The sequence below is a fragment of the Abramis brama genome (assembly GCF_963993115.1).
Source record: "Abramis brama genome assembly, chromosome: 15".
Taxonomy (NCBI): domain Eukaryota; kingdom Metazoa; phylum Chordata; class Actinopteri; order Cypriniformes; family Leuciscidae; genus Abramis; species Abramis brama.
Genome location: NC_139977.1, coordinates 24498301 through 24518958, shown reverse-complemented (window position 1 = coordinate 24518958; position 20658 = coordinate 24498301). Strand labels below are relative to the sequence as shown.

General features: G+C 40.3%; 1 protein-coding gene across 2 annotated transcripts in view; it reads left to right on the top strand.

The window, feature by feature from the left end:
- The first annotated feature begins 557 nt into the window (after positions 1–557).
- Positions 558–20658, top strand: part of LOC311097817 (macrophage mannose receptor 1-like) — a 38088-nt gene continuing 17987 nt past the window's right edge. For both annotated transcript variants that reach the window (XM_084137694.1, XM_084137693.1), the window contains exons 1-6: positions 558–606; positions 704–730; positions 5651–6031; positions 7016–7372; positions 7855–8223; positions 8320–8688. In XM_084137694.1, coding sequence (XP_083993820.1) covers positions 706–730; positions 5651–6031; positions 7016–7372; positions 7855–8223; positions 8320–8688 — 1501 coding nt within the window. In that variant the 5' untranslated portion in view covers positions 558–606; positions 704–705. The remainder of the gene's footprint in view (positions 607–703; positions 731–5650; positions 6032–7015; positions 7373–7854; positions 8224–8319; positions 8689–20658) is intronic.

Sequence of the window (20658 nt, the reverse complement as noted above, 5' to 3'; positions counted from 1 at the left end):
TTACAATTGAAAAGTTAACATTTATAGACATTTTAAGAAGGACATCAAGTACCTGTTGAGAGAGTGTTGCATGGTTGAGCTCTATAAAATCAATAACTAGGTGGCTTTGAAATGATTTTTTGACAGTTACAAATTAATAAATAAATGAAATAAATAAATAAGAAGGTGCACAAAGAACCATTTTACCATAAAATGGTTCTTTAGGATGATAAGTTTCTAAATAGAACTTACTATATGTAAAGTACCTTTAAAAAGTCATCTTTTTAGAATGTATTTTATCAAGTTGAATTAAAAAAATATATATAAAGTATATGCTAGTCTAGAAATTGAATGGAAACCTGCTGAATAGAAAAAAAATCATTCATATTCTTCAGTTTACAGCATGTCTCTCACTGTATACTTCTAATAGTCTATATCTATATTTTGTAAATTTCTGTTGAACAAAACAATACTGGTATATAATTTAGGTCACCTAGCAGGTTTCGTGATATAAAAGAAAATAGTCCCACCCACATTTAGCATTTTGCTCTATATAAATAGAGCTGCAATAAAACCAAACAGAAACGGTGAGCAAGACACGCGACTTGAAGTCTTAAGATCCTACCGGTAAACTAAATATTTGACAAAAATGGCACTTATTTACTTTTTTAAACAAATGTACAAATTATTTTTTCAATTAAACATGCATAATGTTTCTCCACAGCCATGTTTTCACTGGTACTATTCTCAGGTATGGAACACTTTTATCCTCATCTTGGATATTCTCATTATTTAAAAATATATGTGGGAGTCAACCACAGCAAAAAACTTTTGTTTTTGCATTTTTGCTAAATTATTACATTCATCATGATTTTTATTTTCTTCAATAGTAGCAAGAATAAGACCTTTTTACATAGGCCTACTCATGTCATAAATGTGTTTATTTGATTAGTGATCTAAAAATAGTGCAGAATCTTGTATTTTCCTCATTTCATGTGATAATTTTCTTTGTTTAAATATTTAGATTTTGCTTTCCAGACAATTTGACACCACTGTGTTATGTGGGGCGAGGTTATATTCAGTGGAGAAAAAAAACTCTAATTCTAACAAATTAGTAAAAAATGTACCTTGAATACTGATTTTTTTGGAACCAGTTAATTTGTGAACAAGAGTATTGTACACGTTGCTAACCGAAATAGCTTTGTTGACCTTACTTGGATACTGTTTTTTTTTTTTGGACATGTTTTTTTTTAATCTAAAACATCTGACCTAACTTTCCAAATATGCAAGTTCTTGGCATGCATTGCTGCATTAAAAATTATGGAAACAATTAGTAAAGTGTGAACATTGCTTTACATTTTACTGGCTTCATTTATGCTGCTGTTGCTTAAAGGGATAGTTCGCCCAAAAATGATATTTAAGCCATGATTTACTCACCCTCAAGCCGTTCGAGATGCATATGTCAATCTTTTTTCAGACGAACACATTTACAGTTATTTTAGAAAATGTCTTAGATCTTTCAGTGGTTATAATGTGAAGCAATGGGGTCCAGCTGATTCAAGTCGCAAAATGTGCATGCATCCTTTACAAAAATAATCCATCCGGCTCCAGGGGGATAAACGAAGGCCTTCTGAGGGTAATCCGTGCAGTTTTGTCGTAAAAATATACATATTTAAAACTTTATAAACGAAAATAACTGGCTTCCGGTGGCGGTCGGTGCGCGTTCATGGAGATGGTTGCTGGCATATGACGTAACACGTAGCGCAGGAAGCGTCGTGACGTAGAACGAGCGTGACAGCGCAGCCAGAGAGCAGAGCAAAACAAAACTCTACGTTCGCTCTACGTCACGACGTCATTCATCTCCATGAACGCGCGCCGACCGCCACCGGAAGCCAGTTATTTTCGTTTATAAAGTTTTAAATATGTATATTTTTACGACAAAACTGCACGGATTACCCTCAGAAGGCCTTCGTTTATCCCCCTGGAGCCGGATGGATTATTTTTGTGAAGGATGCATGCACATTTTCTGTCTTGAATCTGCTGGACCCCATTGCTTCACATTATAACCACTGAAAGATCTAAGACATTTTCTAAAATAACTGAAAATATGTTCGTCTGAAAAAAGATTGAAATATGCATCTCGAACGGCTTGAGGGTGAGTAAATCATGGCTTAAATATCATTTTTGGGCGAACTATCCCTTTAAGTAGTTATCACTGCTAGTTATCTGTATGGTTCGGAGTTTAAATTTTGTTGGTTGTTCAGGAAAAAATGTGGATAAGAATGATATTCTTGGCATGATAAACACCATTTTCTTTCCTTGATACATTTCCTATTGAAACAAAGTTAAATCTGGACATATCAAAAATCCATGAAAAAAAAAAAACTGTCTGCATGGCGTTTTCTATGCTTTGCACACCAGAAACGTGTCTGACGCGGCGCTGCTGCTGCTAGGTGACATAATAAGCCTCACTGGTGATAATTTGACATATGGGGAGAGAGTTGTGGAAGGCCTATACTTCATGTTAAACATAAATATAGCAGCAAAGACGACGTCGGCTGCATTGACACAAAATAGGCTACAGAATATTTCGTTCGTATTGACAGGTGCAATATTTGAAAATCAAATTTTTTTTTTTAATTACATTTATATCTGCATTTATGTCAAAACCTAGAGACTTTCAAACATCAAAATGTTATTTATTAATATGTATTCGTGTCAAAATGAAATATAAACATCTTTTGCTATTCTATTTTGCCTGGAAACGCTTCCAACATGCTTGCGTGTTTCGTGAAAAATAGGCGTCGGCTCTATTTCTAGCATGTGTCACGCAGGCAGTGTGCAAGCTCTAACCTGTTAACATGGGACAAGTGTAGGTCTCTGCAGGACAGTAATAGGAGTTACCAGATCAGTGGGTGAGGCCATAAACAGAGGGGCATTTTCCACCGTGTTACCTGATTTGCCCACGTCACAGAGAGGGTAGGGTTTAGGGGTGGGGTCAGGTGAAGGGCATCATTTTCATTGCATGATTTATAAACACCTACTAGTTTGAAAACACCCACAAATTTAGAAACGCCCACTTTTGTTCCGCAGAGACCCCATACTCACATGGGAGCCGAAATAAAAACGGACACGCCACGCAGCCTGTGTGTCGCCGGCAAGTTGGACATGCATCAATCATCTTCATTAAATACAGACACAGCCTTTTAAAAGAACAGGAGGAGATAATATATAAATATATATATATATATATATATATATATATATATATATATATATATTTCCGTTGACTATGGAGATTTCTATGGTCACCGTATGGATTACCATAACCGATTACACTCCAGCCCCCAATCATTTCTCTGTGCAAAGGGCTGATTTCCTTAACCGGCCACCACTTCTTTTGGGAGAAGAACCTGAGGACAGTTGTCTTGTCAATTAATAAACCAACATCACAACTCTGTCGAGGAGCTTCGCTATGCGATTGTGCGTCTGTTTATGACTCCCGGTAAACCAGTTCTGTCATAATTAGGTCCACTTAGTCAACGCTCAGGCTAAGGAATGTGGATTGACTGAAATTTTGCTCATTCAAATATTTTTGTGATAATGCAAACTTGCAGGATTTATATTATTCAGTTTATAATATTTTACAGTTTTTATTGTATTTTCATCCAACACACCTTGATTTGGGTGAGCGAGGCACTATATATTTTCTCTAAAAGTTCATTTGATTAACTTTAGCAGTGTATTAGCACATAGGCTACACGGCATGAAAGATAACACGAATGTCAGGGTTCTGTCACTTCTGTATTTATTTCTTGGTTTTGTGACAGAGCCCTGACACTCCTGTTTTGTCTTTGTCTGTCTTGTCTCTTGTCTGTGTGCCTTGTTTCATGTGTGAGGCATGGTATTTGGATCCCGGCACTTCAGTCTGGTTTGGCTTCGGTTCTGTGTTTGGATTCGGACATTCATGCTACACGTGTTTGTATTCTGTTGTGAGCGCACAGTCATTCATTGGCTGCGTGCTTTCATGTCATGTTTTGTGTGAACACATGGCTTATGAGTGTTCTCATTAACTGCATGTTCATGTCTCGTTTTGTGTGAGCACATGGCTTGTGATTTGTTTTACTGGCCATGTGCTTGTGTTTTAGTAATGTTTGGTGTGAGCACATGGCTTGACATGTATGTTTCCTTGTGACATGTGCTCTCTTGTTGATTGTCTAACCCCGCCCATCTTGTTATCTGATTATTGATTAATTTGCCCCACCTGTCCTCCCTCATTACATGCCTTGTTTGCTGTCCATTTATTCTCCTTGTGTTTGCAGTTCTGCTCTGGTTTGTCATTGTATTGTTCTAGTCGTGTGTCTTGTCCTGTTCTTGTATTGAGTCGTGTGTCTTGTCCTGTTCTTGTATTATTCTAGTCGTGTGTCTTGTTCTGTTCTTGTATTATTCTAGTCCTGTGTCCATTCATTCCTGTGTCCAGACAGTCCTGTTCTGCCGTCAGTCTGTTTTTTCCCCTACAGTGTAGTTTTTGTTTGCATTTTGTTTTATTTTTTTATTAATAAAAGCCCTTCATTCTTGCAATTGGGTTCTTGCTCCTTTCACTTCAATCAACCCTGACAATGAACTAAAACATACATTATTAAATAGAAATAAATGTATATTTCATGTTATAGCTGTCATTTATTATATGAAATAAGATAAGGCAACTGCATGATCGGAGATTTATAGACAAAACTCCTGTTATGGCCAAGGAAAGCATTTTTTTTAAAGTGGGGAGGAGTGGGGATTTGACCTCATATCTGGATACTTTGATACGTTTTGTATTTGTCTATACACTGAATTGGGCCTTTTATGTGTTTTTCTGAAAGTACACATTTTGAGAGTCATAGCCTACACATTGGCATAACTACCAGCATACAGTGGTGGCCAAAATTATTAGAGCATAACATATTTAAAAGGTTTCAGTTGTTATTTTCCAATGTTTAGGACAATGACCCTAAACATTCTAACCCTAACCTAACCCTGACCCTAAACATTCTTCCAACTATTGCCGGAACTACCTGCGACGGAAGGAATCTGCTGGAACGTTGAAAATGATGGACTGGCCCCATCAAAAGTCCAGACCTCAACCCCATTGAGCAAATTTGGGGAAAGTTGGAAAATAAACTGGACAGATCTATTGTACATTCAAAGGAAAGCCTTTGGCTTCAGTTGCAGAAGGCATGGGATAACATTAGTGTTGAAGTTCTCAGGAAATATATAGACACTATGTCAGAGATAGGTCCTGCTCAAAAGGACACACCAAATTTTAAAGTTAAAAGTGGATAAAAACAGTACAACTCACTTCCTCTGATATTTGATGTGAAGAAACCATCTGCATGTTTCATGACCATTATGAAATGAAATCATTGTTTGGAGGCAAAAAAAAATCTATATTTTCAGAACTGTCAGGTGTTCTAATAATTTTGGCCACCACTGTATCTATATCTTATAGATAATTATGGTACATTTTGGACACCTATCAGTATAATGTTTACTTCACTTAAGGTCAATTATCAATGCTATTGTAGAAAAATGACTTTCTGCAGTCACCATTATGAATCTGCGATGTCTAAACAGGGAGATAAAAAAGTATCATGTGATGTCAACTTCCCTTTTGTGTTTTCAACAGGTTTCTTTACCCTCATGCAGTGTGTCCCTCAGTATGTCTTTGTGAATGAATCCAAGACTTGGGCAGAAGCTCAGAGATACTGTAGAGACAAATACACTGATCTGGCCTCGATTGAAAATGAACAACAGACAATCCAGTTATTGGACACAGTGAATGACGATTCCATTGATTTGGCCTGGATTGGACTCTATGATGATCTGAACAGTTGGAACTGGACTCTAGAGGACAGTGATTTCTTCATGGAAGGAGGGAAAGACTTCAGGAACTGGTATAACCCAGGACCAAGCAATTATGGAGGACAAAGTGTGTGTGTGGTTATGTACATGGGGATATGGTATACAACAGGTTGCACCAGTTATTATCCTTTTGTCTGCTATGATGGTAAGCTGTTCCAATAGAATGTCAAAAGCCCTATTCGGATGGGGCTAGTTTTCCAAACGACGTTTGAGTTACAATTCTTATCAACCTACGTCTGTGATTTCATATAGCCTACGGATTCGGACGGGACTAACATCTCCGTGTTTATTACCGAGGTAGGAGTGTCTGTGTTTTACATGTGGGCATTGCAGAAGATCACGTGTTCAGAATGCTTAATTCAAAATTAAGCACTTTGAAATATAAAGTAAAACGTCCTAACGTATTTAGTGTTTTGTAAACATTTTATACAAAATTGTAGTATAAAAAAACTAAACATACATTTATCATCATGATTTTATAGAACTGGGTTCTTATAATAAACCCACTGGAATAAAAAGTTTTAACTTATATAATTTACATGTTATGTAATTAGGCCTAAGTGCAGAAATTAAAGTAATCTTACCTGAAACTTATATTACAGTAGCCAGTCTTAACAGTTTACGTGATTTGGCTCTTCTTGTTGATTTCATTTTTTTATTTCTTCGCAGTGTACCGAACACATCTACATCCATTATCGGTGCGCAAAAAGCATAGACTGTAAAAAATAGGCAAAAAGCAGAAACTTGAATACCGGCGCGATAGCGAGAGATTGTACGGTAGTTCACGTTGACCAAAACACACAAGAAAAAGCGTTTTGGAAAAAAACATTTTCGGCAATCACAGACAGTCGCATTCGGACGAGATTAGATTTCTCTGAGGACCGCCGAGTTTGACGAAAAACAGTAGGTAATTTGCTCTGGAATTTTTACAGAGGTCGTGTGAGAAAAAGACAGACATGGCAGATTCGGACAGGATTAAAATCTCAAAGTACGTCTGTGAAACAGAAATTTCTCTAACATCCCCCTGTGAAACTAGTCCCGTCCGAATAGGGCTAAAGACAGTAAACAAAAATTGAAAACAACCAAACCAACCTCTCTCTAAACTTATTATGATATTCATATCTTTCAGGAAGAGAAAACGCCAGTGATACGTATGTTTACATTTACCAGTCCAAAACCTGGACTGAAGCTCAGAGTTATTGTAGAGAACATCACACAGACCTCGTCAGTATCAGGAATGAGACTGAAAACCAGAAGATCCAGTTTTTATCCCAGAATAATAATAATTATCATTATTATTATTATTATGTTTGGATTGGACTGTACAGAACCAGATCTTGGTCAGATCAGAGCAACTCTTCATTCAGTAACTGGACGTCAGGACAGCCAGATACTGCAGGATCCTGCACTGCAGTGTCATTTAGTGACTCTGGGAGCTGGACAGATGAAAACTGCAATTATGCATTTCCTTTCTTTTGCTACAGTGGTGAGTATCTTAAAGGGATAGTTCACCTAAATATAATACAGAATAATCTGTGATAATTTACTCACCCTTGTGTCATTCCAGTGATAGTCCACTATCCCTTTATCGTCTTTTCTATCTTGGAGAATAATTGATGAAATCTATCACATACTGCCTCAGTGTGGTCACATCGATTGCAAGAAAGAGTAGACATGTTTAGTTGGGTTCAAAGGTCACTGATCAAATAAGAAAATTTGTGACATAAGAAAAAGGAAGACAAACTAAATGATAGATATTCTAAAATTCATGTTAATTTTTCAGTTAATTTTTCACACAATTTTTAATGATCGTATAATTTATAACTGTAAAGGCTGTATTGAATGAGGAAAAAGTAAATCTTTTCTAGCATTCTCAGATTTTGGATCATATTGAATTTATCACAAATATTTAGGATACTTCGATACATTAAAAAAACTTTATTTTAGATACGTTTACTTTATTTACAGCATTAGCATCATCCCGGGAGTATCACTTTGTGAATGAGTCTAAGACCTGGACTGAAGCTCAGAGACACTGCAGACAGAATTACACTGATCTGGCCACCATTGATAACATGGAGGAAATGAACAGTCTGATTAACACAATTAATGGGAGTTACACTGGTTCAGCCTGGATTGGACAGTATGATGATGTGAACAGCTGGAGATGGTCATTGGAGGATAATGATTTTTATCAGGAAGGAGAGAGAGATTTCAGGAACTGGTATCATGAACCAGACAACAGTGGGGGGAACCAGCTGTGTGTTTACATGGTTAGTGATGGGGAATGGTATGATTTGTCATGTGACAACACACTGCCATTTGTTTGCTACGATGGTAAGGGCATTTCTTTTGTTTTAGATATTAATTTAAATAAATAAAAAAGTTCCATGAGAGCTAATGTGTATATATTTGTCATATTAAATATCTCAGGTGCCACACAGAGTTACATCAGGATTTATGACAGTAAAACCTGGTCAGAGGCTCGTAGATACTGCAGAGATCATTACACAGATCTCGCCAATGTGAGAAATCAGACTGAGAACCAGAGGATCCTTGAGACAGCAGGTGGATATGGAGTCTGGATCGGACTGTACAGAAACAGGGTTTGGTCAAACAATCAGAATACCAGTTATCAAAACTGGAGACCACAAATTCCTGGGTTACAGGCACAACCAGATAATGGAAATAATCAAGATTACGAAAATGGATATCAGCACTGCACAGCAGTATCATTCCAGTATTTGGGCCGATGGACAGATGAGGTCTGTGTATCCAGCAGGCCTTTCTTCTGCTACAGCAGTAAGTTCACTCGCTTTGATGGATGCTATTATTTGGCAGTAATGAGAAAGTCTTTTAGCACCTGTCTCCAACATGAAACATCAACATGTTTAATTAGGCAAAAGGCACGAGGCCTATAAATATGTGGATTCAAATTATTTTGTGAAACTTATTGTTGAAAACTAATGACTGAAAACCCTTAACATTTTAATATTTAAATAAAAATGGATAAATGGAACCACCTCAATGGTGACCTAAAACAGAACTTTTTTATTTGATTCTTCTTCTTCAAAATCCTCCTAGGTCGTACATCCATTTCAAACAAAATTCTGTGCATTATTCTGCCACAAATTACTTCCACATGGACTCATCAGTATCAATGATAAAACTAAGCATCCTGTCAGTTCTATTATCATCACCCCCAAATGTATGTTCTTGCTTTTTTAAAATTTTAAGTTTAACTTTGTTTGTTTTTATGTTTTTTTAAATAATCTATTTTGAAATCTATTCTATTTGTTAGTTGAAAATAATTTGTTTAGCTGTAAGTTTAGGTGTAATATTTAATTCAGCACTGTAAAAAATAATACACTATATCTACTCAATAAAATTCTGGCAACAGATTACAAGCAACATTATTGATTAAATTCTACATAATAAGAACTGAGTTAGAATTAATCAAATGAATTCCTTAAAAGTCAACCATGTAAAACAAGTAACTTCAAATAGCACAAAAAAAAAAATTTGAGTTAAAACAAAAATATCTGAATAACTGACAGTTGTCAAAGATGAATTAAGAACTTTTTATTTTTTAATACAATCAACTGAAACCTGGTCTAAAGTCAATGGCGGAATATTTTTGTTTTCACAATAATTTTGTTATTTAAAGAGCGCGTTAGTAATATGCGCCTATAGGCGGGTGTACAATGCGCACACACTCTGCTTATTACACACACAGGGACGCGCAGCAGCACACAAACATCTTTAAATAGAAAAAATAAAAGGATTACAATGTAAAAGATTATTACTGTGTAGCCTACATAAAGATTTGACAAGTGACTTCTCCTAAGACGACCACCAAATAGTCTTAATTTTTCAAGACAACAAGCCATGACCAAAATTAACGTTAGAGATTTCTTTGTAGCCACCATTTTAATCCCGCGTGTAATGCAGCTCACTGTCACCGAACGTGTCATTGATTGATGATGTAAAACTTCGGACAAGTTTTCTTTCGTGCGTCCGTTTTAAACGTGTCTTGACTGCCGTACAGTCTTGCATTTATGATAACTGAGATCTTACAGTGTGACATGGCTTACACAGATGATCATATTCGTACAATATGACAAGCAACAATCGTAAAGGACTATTATAAATTGCACAGTGTGCACCCGGCTTTAGACCATGCGCTTAGATCGTTAAAATAGGGCCCCAAGAGTCAAACTGCCCAACTAAAGCAAACACTAATCACCAGAATGGTGACCAAACATTTTCAATAAAACATCAACATCTAAACCTCTGTTAATTCTCAGTACGATTTTTTGTAGACGTCTGACAGAAATAATGTCAATCCAGTTAGTAATAAGTGAAGGTGGTAATGCTGTTTATGGAGTTGTTTAATACTCTTGAGAGATTAAGGGCCAAATTTACTTACAGCTTGCGTCAGCGCAAACCCTGTTTTGTCATTAAAAACTGCTGTCAGGATTTACTAAAGACACGCAGCCAAACATTTTCGCTGAAAAGGCGTGGGCCCAGTCATTTTTGCGGCTGACCTTATTCAATTCAATTCAATTCAATTCACATTTACTTTTAGCGCTTTTCATAATACACATCATTTCAAAGCAGCTTTACAGAAAGTGCATGAGTCCATATAACAATTTAGAGTGATCTATTATCAGAGGAAACTGTCTAAGTTATGTATTCAGAAATGTAGGCTACATATACAAAATCACATTTAGTGAAAAAATGTGTAAATTTAAACAATGTGATAATTTAATGTAGAAACAATGAGCTCATTGAAGTAATGAATACTTGTTTGTTAACAAATGATTATGACATTTAGAAAAATGTAGCATTGGTGCATGTTGATTTAGAGTTTGCGTCATCTGAAGTCTTCGCAGGAGTTGGCACTGTCTCTTTATAGGTGTTGGGCATCTGAAGTCTTCATTATAGGCTGGATCCAAACTGAAGCTGGTGTACTCTCTAGTTACCTCAGGAGGGGCATCCCAAGATAAAACAGAGAAGCAAATAGAAAATAATTAGCGTAGCTGCTGTTCATAACATTAAGCAAGAATAATCATGTGCATTTGATCTGATATAACTGTATAAGGTTAGGAGCTGCATTATATGAATGCTAGGCTAAAGAGATGCGTCTTTAACCTATATTTAAACTGGGAGAGTGAGTCTGAGCCCCGAACATTATCAAGAAGGCTATTCCAGAGTTTAGGAGCCAGATGTAAAAACGCTCTCCCTCCTTTAGTGGACTTAGATATTCTAGGTACTACCAGAAGTCCAGAGTTTTGTGAAGAGCGTGATGGATTGTACGGCGATAGAAGATCAGTTAAATACACAGGAGCTAAACCATTTAGGTTCTTATAGGTCAGTACAGTAGCAATACTATGTAATTGATATGGAACTTAATAGGTAACCAGTGTAGAGATAATAAAAATGGTGTTATATGATCATATTTTCTTGATCTATTAAGTGTCAGGGTGTGGTGCAGGCAGAAGAAGACAGAGGCAAAAGGCTCCAATACAAACTTTTACTTGATATAAATTCCAACAGGTACAAACAGGCAGGATACTCACACACACTAAGTACAACAGGTAACAGACAAAGACTGACTGAACTGAAGGAACTTAAATACTACACTGATGACCACTAATGACAGAAACACAGGTGGAACAGATGATAATTAACTAGACACAGGTGATACAACTGAACTAATAATGATGGTAAAGATGACACGTGACATGGTGACAGTCAGACAAGTCCAATGAAAACAAACTAAACAGAACACAACAGTTACAGTAAGAACTCTAGCACCTGAATTTTTGACTAATTGTAGCTTGTTTATTGAGGATGCACGACAACCAGCAAGTAATGCATTACAGTAATAGTCTAGAGTTCCCTTACGAGAACGTTCTCTCGTACTGCAGTGTAAACGCTGTGGGAAAACTCCTTTTCTCGAGAATATTGAAGCCTTTATTTTAAAACGCATTGCAACTGCACAGCGAGAGCATCATAGCTCGTCTGAGCGAGGCTGATTGGCTGTGCTGCGGCAACTGCACAAACCTATGGCGAGTTAGCAGAGGCGTGCGGTCCAATGGGAGTGCTTGGCGCCCTGCCAACCTCGAGCGCGCCAATTTGGACGTGGCTGGAGAGTATAAATTCAGAGAAAACTCGCCATAAGACAGATTTAATCTCCTTCAGCTCTGAGACTTACCTCGTCGCTGACTTCTCCGGATTCAGAAGCCTCTCTCGCCGTCGAACAGCCCTTCAGCGAAACAGCTTCAGCGCCTTGGCAGACCTCGCCCAGCTGAACGTTTCCCTGTGGCATCTGGCGAATATCCTTTATAAACGCTTCCATTTCTAAAAGAGCAGAGCGCGTTGTTGCAAATGTGCTCCCCCGTGTCTTACAGGCACACCCAGTGCGCTGTCTGTCTCGGCCCTGAGACACGCCGAGGCCGCGCTCACTAAAGGCGGCTGCCTTTCCTGCGACACTCCGCAGAGGCGTAGGTTTGATTTTGAGATTGGTGGGGACATCCCCGGAAGCTGAGGATTCAGGAAATGAATAGGATAATGTATTAAGGTTTTTAGTCTACATTGACCTATGTTAATTGAACATTGAATATGTTAATTAATGAATTCTGTAATGTTACAGGTATAACAAATAATGACAAGGAGGCAGTTTGACAGACTTATTAACTTTACTCCGCTTATAGTGTAATGCAATAATTAATTCTGTAATGTTACAGGTAACAAATAATGACAAGGAGGCAGTTTGACAGAGATTTAACTTCACTTAACTTTGTGTCTACTGTCTTGTTCCTTACTATTTGAAGTAGCCAAACATGTCTACGTCTGTCATTAACAGAAATGAACCGTTGGCGTATTTTTTTGACATCAACTTTGTCCAGTTTGTCCTGGTGGACATGGCACACAGCAATACTGTTAAGTCTCACTTGTGCCATTGTTGATCTGAGTCATGTTGTCAGTCTCCTAAGAGCACTGAAACTTCTTTCAGCCTCAGCTGATGAGACTGGGATGACTAAAAGCAGCCTGACAAGGGTGTCAACTTGATCAAACAAGCCTCTCACTTCAATAGCCATTCCTCTCATGATATTAGCCACTTCAATACTTGATTTGAAAGTATTTTTAGTCCGAAACATAGCTAATTGGACTTTTAGATTATCCCAATTCAGTTCTGGATAGTGATCAACAATGTCATTTACTTTTCCAGTCAGTAGAATTTCCTCTAGCTTCTGCAATATATCTAGATCTGGTTGGTTGAAGAACCTGTCCTGAAGCTGAGCATCAACACAATCTATCATTTTATAGAACTCTGTTCTATAATGCTCCTCAGCTGACTTGGGAGTGTGCTGGCTCGCCCCACCAGTGTAACGTTTTGGTGGCTGTCTTTGGTGAGGAATCTGAATAGACTCAATCCCAAGGGAGTCAACCATTGCCACTGCTTTCTGAAAAAACACCTGAAAGCTGTCCTCATTTCTTTTGCCTTTTAGAGTAGATCTGACACAGTCTATTGACCTTCTCATTCCTGCAATTGTTTCTGTCCGTTTTTGCAGGGATTTGTTCAGACACTCTAACTCATCAATCACTTCTAACGCCAAAAAAAGTCCAAACACAGTTTTCCCCTTTTCAAATCTCTCTCGAAGTCCATTTGCCCTCACACCTGTGTTAGATCCATTTGATGCCATCTCCTCCAAGCTAGATAAAACACTCTCATACTGAGACAGCACTGCTCTGATAGCTTTTCCTCGGACTGTCCACCTGGTTGGGCACAGTGGTCTGAGTGATAACGACTGTTTTTCTGAACCTGCTGCTACTGCTGAAAATAAGGCCTTAAATTTCCCAGACTGGTGGCTTAATGTCCCTAGCTCATGGACCCACTGCAAGGCATCACTTATCATGGGACTGGCTAGGCAAGCAGACTGTGTGATCAAGTTAAGACAGTGTGACCCACAATGCACATGCAAAGCCAATGGCTGCTGTCTTTTAAGTTCTGCTTGTGCTCCTGAATGTCTTCCTGACATATTGGCTGCACCATCATATGTCTGACCCCTTAGACAACTCATAGGAATATTTAGCCTCAAGAGGACATCCGCAGCCACCCTAGCAATTTCCACTCCAGTTGTCCCTGGAACTTCATATTAACCAACAAAAACCTCTTGTGGTATCAGGTCATGGTCCACATATCTAAAACAGATAGATTCTTGCTCTACTCCTGAGACATCTTGAGTGCCATCTATAATGAGTGAGTACTGCAAAACTGGTAGAGACTGGATAGAGACTGCAATACTTCTGACAATACAATTTCCTAACAATTGCAAAATCGCATTTTGCACTGGAGGAGAGGTATAGTCATGACAACGGGATAGCCAACTAGAGAGACTAGCATCATCTTTGGCTTTAAATTTCAAAAGCTGAAATAGATTCCCATCTTGGGTCTCATGGCCTCGCAGTGCCAGACCCTGCCTAGCTAGGTACTGTACTGAACTTACAATATTTTTCAGGCAGTGCCTAGCATTATCTTGTTGCTTTGCCCAGGCACTTGAGAGTTGTGAATCTACTGGGTTTGCTTGAGCACTAACTGTGACTGCATGATGGTGCGATTTGCAATTCTGGTGGCGTTCAAAGCTAACAAGAGCATATTCTTCCAGTTACTAAATCCCTTTGAGGAAAACGCATGGTCTGCTTTTTTGGACAGTGTATTTTTCTTTATTGTGTATGTTTTCACACAGTAAAATAGTTCATAATTCATATTTGATATGACCTAGACTGTTACGTCCCTTTTTGATTTTAGATAGGGGTAAGGGAGTATAACATTTAAATAAAGATGTGCGTATAACTTAATATGAAGGACCGGGCAATGAAAGGAAAAAGATCAACTCAAAAACTCCACTCAAAAGTATTTATTTTATAGAACCCAAAAGTGGAAGAATAAAGAGAAAATAATATTTACAATATTTAAAAACAATGAGAAAAATGACAATTAACAATACTAAACAAAAACAAACCAAGGTGGGAGGGCGAGCTCGAGAGATGCCAAATGAAATAAATAAATAAAACAGAACAAACTACCTAGAAGATCAATGCAACTAAACTAACTACCAAACGAAAAATGTAGAAAAGAAAAGTCTTCGGCGTCAAGACGCCCTAACAAAACTACACTATCTACCATATAACAAAAACTTACAGGGTGTGGCACTCTCCTAAACTAGTGTGTCTAATTGCATTAATCAATTGTCATAGTGGTTGTGAAGTGTTTTTGTTTGTTTTACTGTTCATCCTTGTTCAGTCATCACGGTGCATGTGAGGCTGGGAAGGAGGGAGCAGGTTAGTAAGTCGCGCGACATACATTGCGCACCACGTAGGACAGTTGATTAATGCAAACGATAGACACACAGAAAACAACAGCGAGCCAAACAAATGCAAATGTCAAAGTGAGCCAAAAGCTGGGGACGTGGAAAAGATACGGGTATTTGAGGAAGGTGGTGGAATGTGATTGGATGGGTGAACCGAGACGTCATCATCCTTCAGGAAAAACTGATAGGCTGTAGGTTGATCCAAAGAGTATCTGAAACACACACACACACACACACACACACACACACACCAAACTACCCACATCTCCCTATAACAACACTCTAAATACGTACACGTACGTAACATAGACCAAGCCCCACCCCTTATCACAACCCTTACAGAAACTTGTGCAAAACACTAGACTTAAATAGAAACATGATTTGTCAGATTTATACATCTTTTTAAATAGCAAGCACATATAAAATAGCCTGTTGTCATGACCTTTCACTGTAAGTGCCCATCACAAAGTGTACACACACACACACACATTTTTTATACTGTACAAACTGTGTAAAAATAGTCTACACGAACCCTACCCATCACAGAAAACTTTTTGCATTTTTACATTTTCAAAAAACATCACTTAGATAATTTTTACGCTGTTTTCCTCATGTGGATCAAAAAAATCCTTGTCCCCATAAGGACAAGGATTACGGATATTGCCATCATTGTGGGGCATTTTACACCCACAAGGGTTTACCAGGACATACAGAGAGAGACAGAAAGACAGACACACAGGCACGCTCACGCACACACTCACACACAAAACCAGGATCTGAACGAATCGACACCTGAGCAAACATTCACGCCGAGCTTCTCCGCGTCATTTCTCGCACTGTCGACGAGCTGGGTCTTTCTGCATGACCTAGAACGGACACTGAGTGAGTTTTCAAATCTGCGTCACTCATCGGCGAAAGGCGGAAATAGAGTGTTTTAGGCCGGGAGCCAGGTCCACTCCTCAGGATGTTTTTTGCTACCTTTTTTTCACTATTATTTCCTATTATCTTATACCTTGGGCCATCACAAGTTGATAATGACCACCCCCACCTCAGCCCCGTTTGGCCTTAGGGGCCAAAAAACACCCTTTTTGGGAAAAGCTTTTGGCGGAATGATGTAATTGTGAATATTAAGGTACTGCAGCTGCCTGGGGGTGGAGCTGCCATTCTCCCGGGAGCACAGCTCGTGATAGCTCGTCGGCCACGCGGTTAAGCACACCGGGGACATACATGGCTCGAAGTGACCTCAGATGCTTCTGACTCCAGAGGAGATGGCGGGCGAGTTGCGACATGCAACGGGAGCGTAGACCACCTTGTTGGTTGATGTATGAGATGGTTGCAGTGTTGTCCGTACGGACCAGCACGTCTCTGCTCTGCGCATGCACCACAGCATGCCTGGACACCTGTTCCAAGGGGACTCCTGCCCACAGGAACGAGGGGTCTGACCACGGGCAGAAGGTCTGGCGGCACGCCGGTGTGATTGTCACCCGGTGAGTGCCGTGATGCTACGCCCATCTCGGGACTCGGCCATGAAGCCAGTGCTGAAGTGGTCTCATATGGAGCAGCCCGAGCTGAGTTACCGCTGCTGCTGCTGCCACTGCCATATGCCCCAGGAGCCTCTGAAAGAATTTCAGTGGGACCGCCGTCCTGCCTTTGAAGGTGTTCAAGCAGTTAAGCACCAACTGAGCGCGTTGCTCTGTGAGGCCTCTGTCTGTGCGACCGAATCCAACTCCATACCGAGAAAAGAGATCCTCTGCATGGGGGCGAGTTTGCTCTTCTCCCAGTTGACCAGAAGACCCAACTGGCTGAGGTGCCTGAGCGTGAGGTCCCTGTGTTCGCATAACTGATCTCGATAGTGTGCTAATATGAGCCAGTCGTCGAAATAGTTGAGGATGCGCACGCCGTGTTCTATCATGGAAACAAGGGCCCTCTCCGTGACTTTCGTGAAGAGACAGGGATAGCCCGAAGGGCAGGACCTTGTACTGATATGCTCGACCCTCGAACGCAAAGCGCAGAAATGGCCTGTGTCGAGGAAGAATCAAGACATGAAAGTACACGTCCTTCAGGTCGATCGCTGCAAACCAATCTTGGGGACGGATGCATTTGAAAATGCGTTTCTGCGTGAGCATTTTGAACCCACCACCGGCTCTATCGCATTCTTCGCCAGTAGGACTGCGATCTCCGCTCGCAAGACATGGGCATTGGCTGCTGTCACTGTAGTGGAGCGGCTTCCCCACACGTATGCCTTGCCGGTTAGGTCCGACGAGTACTTACAGGCCCGGGAAGGGAGACACGGTTCTCCGCGCCAAGTGGAGTTAGGGCACAGCTGCATAGCAATGGCCCGCTCCACTGGCGTGATACGCGCCACCATCAAGAGTGGTGAGGGAGGAGGAGCCATCGGAACGGTTTCTGGCAGTAAAAGGTGCCATCCCGCGATCCCAGGTAACGACCGCATTCACAGAAACACACAGATAGAATGTCATCTTTATAAAGACGAGTTCTGTCAGTGTAAGCTCTTTTAGGGACTGCTCTCAGTAGTGCTGAAGCACGCAGGGGAGCGGTCACTGCGAACACAGACAGGAATGTGCAACTGTCTGTGTGCTCTCTCTCCTCGCTGGTCTTACCAGCCGTGAAAATGGCATTTGAGTGCTCTCAAATCAGCTTTGAGAACAGCTTTTGTTTGCTTAAGTCAAAACAAAAAGAAAAAGAAAAGAAAGAGATAGAAAAAAGACCGCTCGCGCTGCTGTGTTGTCACCCGCACCAGTGTGGAGAGGTCCGAAGAAGAAGAAGAAGCTCGCTCAGTTTCACAATCTCCTTGAAGATATGTAAAACACATCGAAGTGTTGGCTCCGAAGCAAAAACCTGAAATGCAATCGCACCTTCTGCTCATTGTATACCCACCCTGCAGGGCTGAACAACTAATGCAAATGATTGCATGCCAATGTGTATTGGCTCGTTTTAGTTTCACTTGAAGTAGATTGGCCTCTCTAGCGAAATTCCTATCAGTCGGTCATGACGGACATAGAAAGTGACCGACCGATAAGGGAACTAAAATACAGCTCAAATGTAAAATAGAAAACATTTATTTGGTTCTTAGATCTTTTAGCTGCTTAATCCATGCTGTACTTCGACGACTGGTTATGTTAGTGTATTGTATTAGTGTAGAATATAAATAATAACCAGACTGACTTTATTTTCTGTCACACGTCTACAGAAGTTTTTATTGAGAATTAACAGAGGTTTAGATGTTGATGTCTTATTGAAAATGTTTTCGTTTGAGGTCACCATCATGGAGAGCATGAAACAGATGAAGATGATTTGACTGATGAAATCCATACGAATATAGATGAAGATGAGGAAGAGGAGGAAAATGATGATTGAGAGTTGATATTCTACACTAATACAATACACTAACATGACCAATAGTCGAAGTACAGCATGGATAAGCAGCAAAAAGATCTAAGAACCAAATAACTGTTTTCTATTTTATGTTTGAGCTGTATTTTAGTTTCGCCATTTGGCTGTAAAGATTGTTTACCTGTAAAGAAGGTTACTAACGTTTACTCTATTGAAGGTTGGCTTTTTGATAACAGACTGAACACTAGAGTCATCTTTATTCTTTGTGTTGCGAGGACTTTGTGGACTTATGGAACCCATATGGAATGGTAATGCTTGAAAGTTCTGTTTTCTCCGATTTGAGGTACAGTGGAGAACTTTGGTTATACCAGCTATAATCCTCTAGATAGAAAGGTCATCTTGGACTTAAATTGAAGCTCATAAACTTGGGAAGTTTTTCATGTACATTTGAATCAGTGATATATATATAATAAAATGCTTGAAAATGATCACTTTTGATGACAATTTGTCAGGCAGACAGACATTTTTTTGTCTTTTGGGGTATGTTGAGGGTGATATTTGACAGCAAAAAGGCAGCAATCCCCAGAATGTTTTTCTGCTAGTTTCCCCTATGTGTCAGGATACACCATGCACAATTTTAGGGTTATATGGCCATTGTTGGGGGCCGAGTTGGGGTTGATCAGATCATTATCAACTTGTGAGATAATAGGAAATAATAGTGAAAAAAAGGTAGCAAAAAACAGGAGTGGACCTGGCTCCCGGCCTAAATTACACCCCTTCTGTGGATCAGTGGTGGAATTTGAAATTTTTGCCATGGAGACCTGAGTTCGAATCTCGGCTGCGCTGAATCGAACGAGCTTGCGCCGGCCCCGCCCCGCGTGACTCACTCTCTTTGTCAACGTCCGAAAACGCGGTTGGTCGGCCTCAAATTGATCCCGCCCCCCAATCCCAGCAATATATGCTACATTCCCCAGTCCCCTCTTCTCAGGTGGCTGGAAATGTTGATGTTGCAGTCAATGGGCCTGTTATTCATAACACGCACGCCTGCAAACAGACGCCGGTTTTACGGTGATGCAAATAGAGCACAAAAGGGAGCTCTATTCTGTAGGTTACATGCCCACTAAAAAGTGTGCACCCCTACACACAGGCACTGTTCCCACAGTTTCAATCTTCCCCTGACTCAGGCTGGAAGTTTAATAAATGTAGCGCGTGTGCCTACTGTGATGTATGCACCCCTACACACAAACACTGTTTCCACAGTCTTAATTTTTTCCCCAGCTCACACAGGAAGATTAATAATGTAGCGCGTGTACCTACTGTGATGTATGCACCCCTACACACAACGACTGTTTCCACAGTCTTAAACTTTCCCCTAGCTCACGCTGGAAGTTTAATAAACGTAGCACGTGTGCCTACTGTGATGTATGCACCCCTACACTCAAACACTGTTTCAACAGTCTCACAAGCCGGCCGGACGGCCGAGTCCCTAAAACATGGATGTGGCTCCCCCCCCCCCGAGACAGCGGGGAATGCGCATTCTGAATTGCCATAAACGACTGGCTCCTCTGCCATCTAGAACGCCTTGGGCTCAGAGTGAACCTTGCCAAGATTATGGTGTCCCCCAGCCAACGGATCACTCTCCTGGGAACAGTTCTCGACTCCATACATATGAGAGCATGTGTGGCCTACTGTGTATGCGCCCCCCTTCAGCTGTGGCTGAAGCCACAGGTTCCGGCTCATGCGTGGCATTTGGGCCACCTACAGATCAGGGTAAACCAGCGCTGTATCAAAGCCCTGGCCCCCTGGAAGGACGCCAGCTGGTACCAGCAGGGCGTGAGCATGAGTCCCGGGGAATGCACATTCTGAACTACCTCGACGACTGGCTCATACTGACTCAGTCAGAGGCGGAGTCCCATACTCATAAAGCCTGGCTCCTCGGCCATCTAGACCGCCTCAGGGTAAAAACTTTTACAAGAGTATGCTGTCCCCCAGCTAACGAATCACGTTCCTGGGAACAGTTCTTGACTCTGCACATATG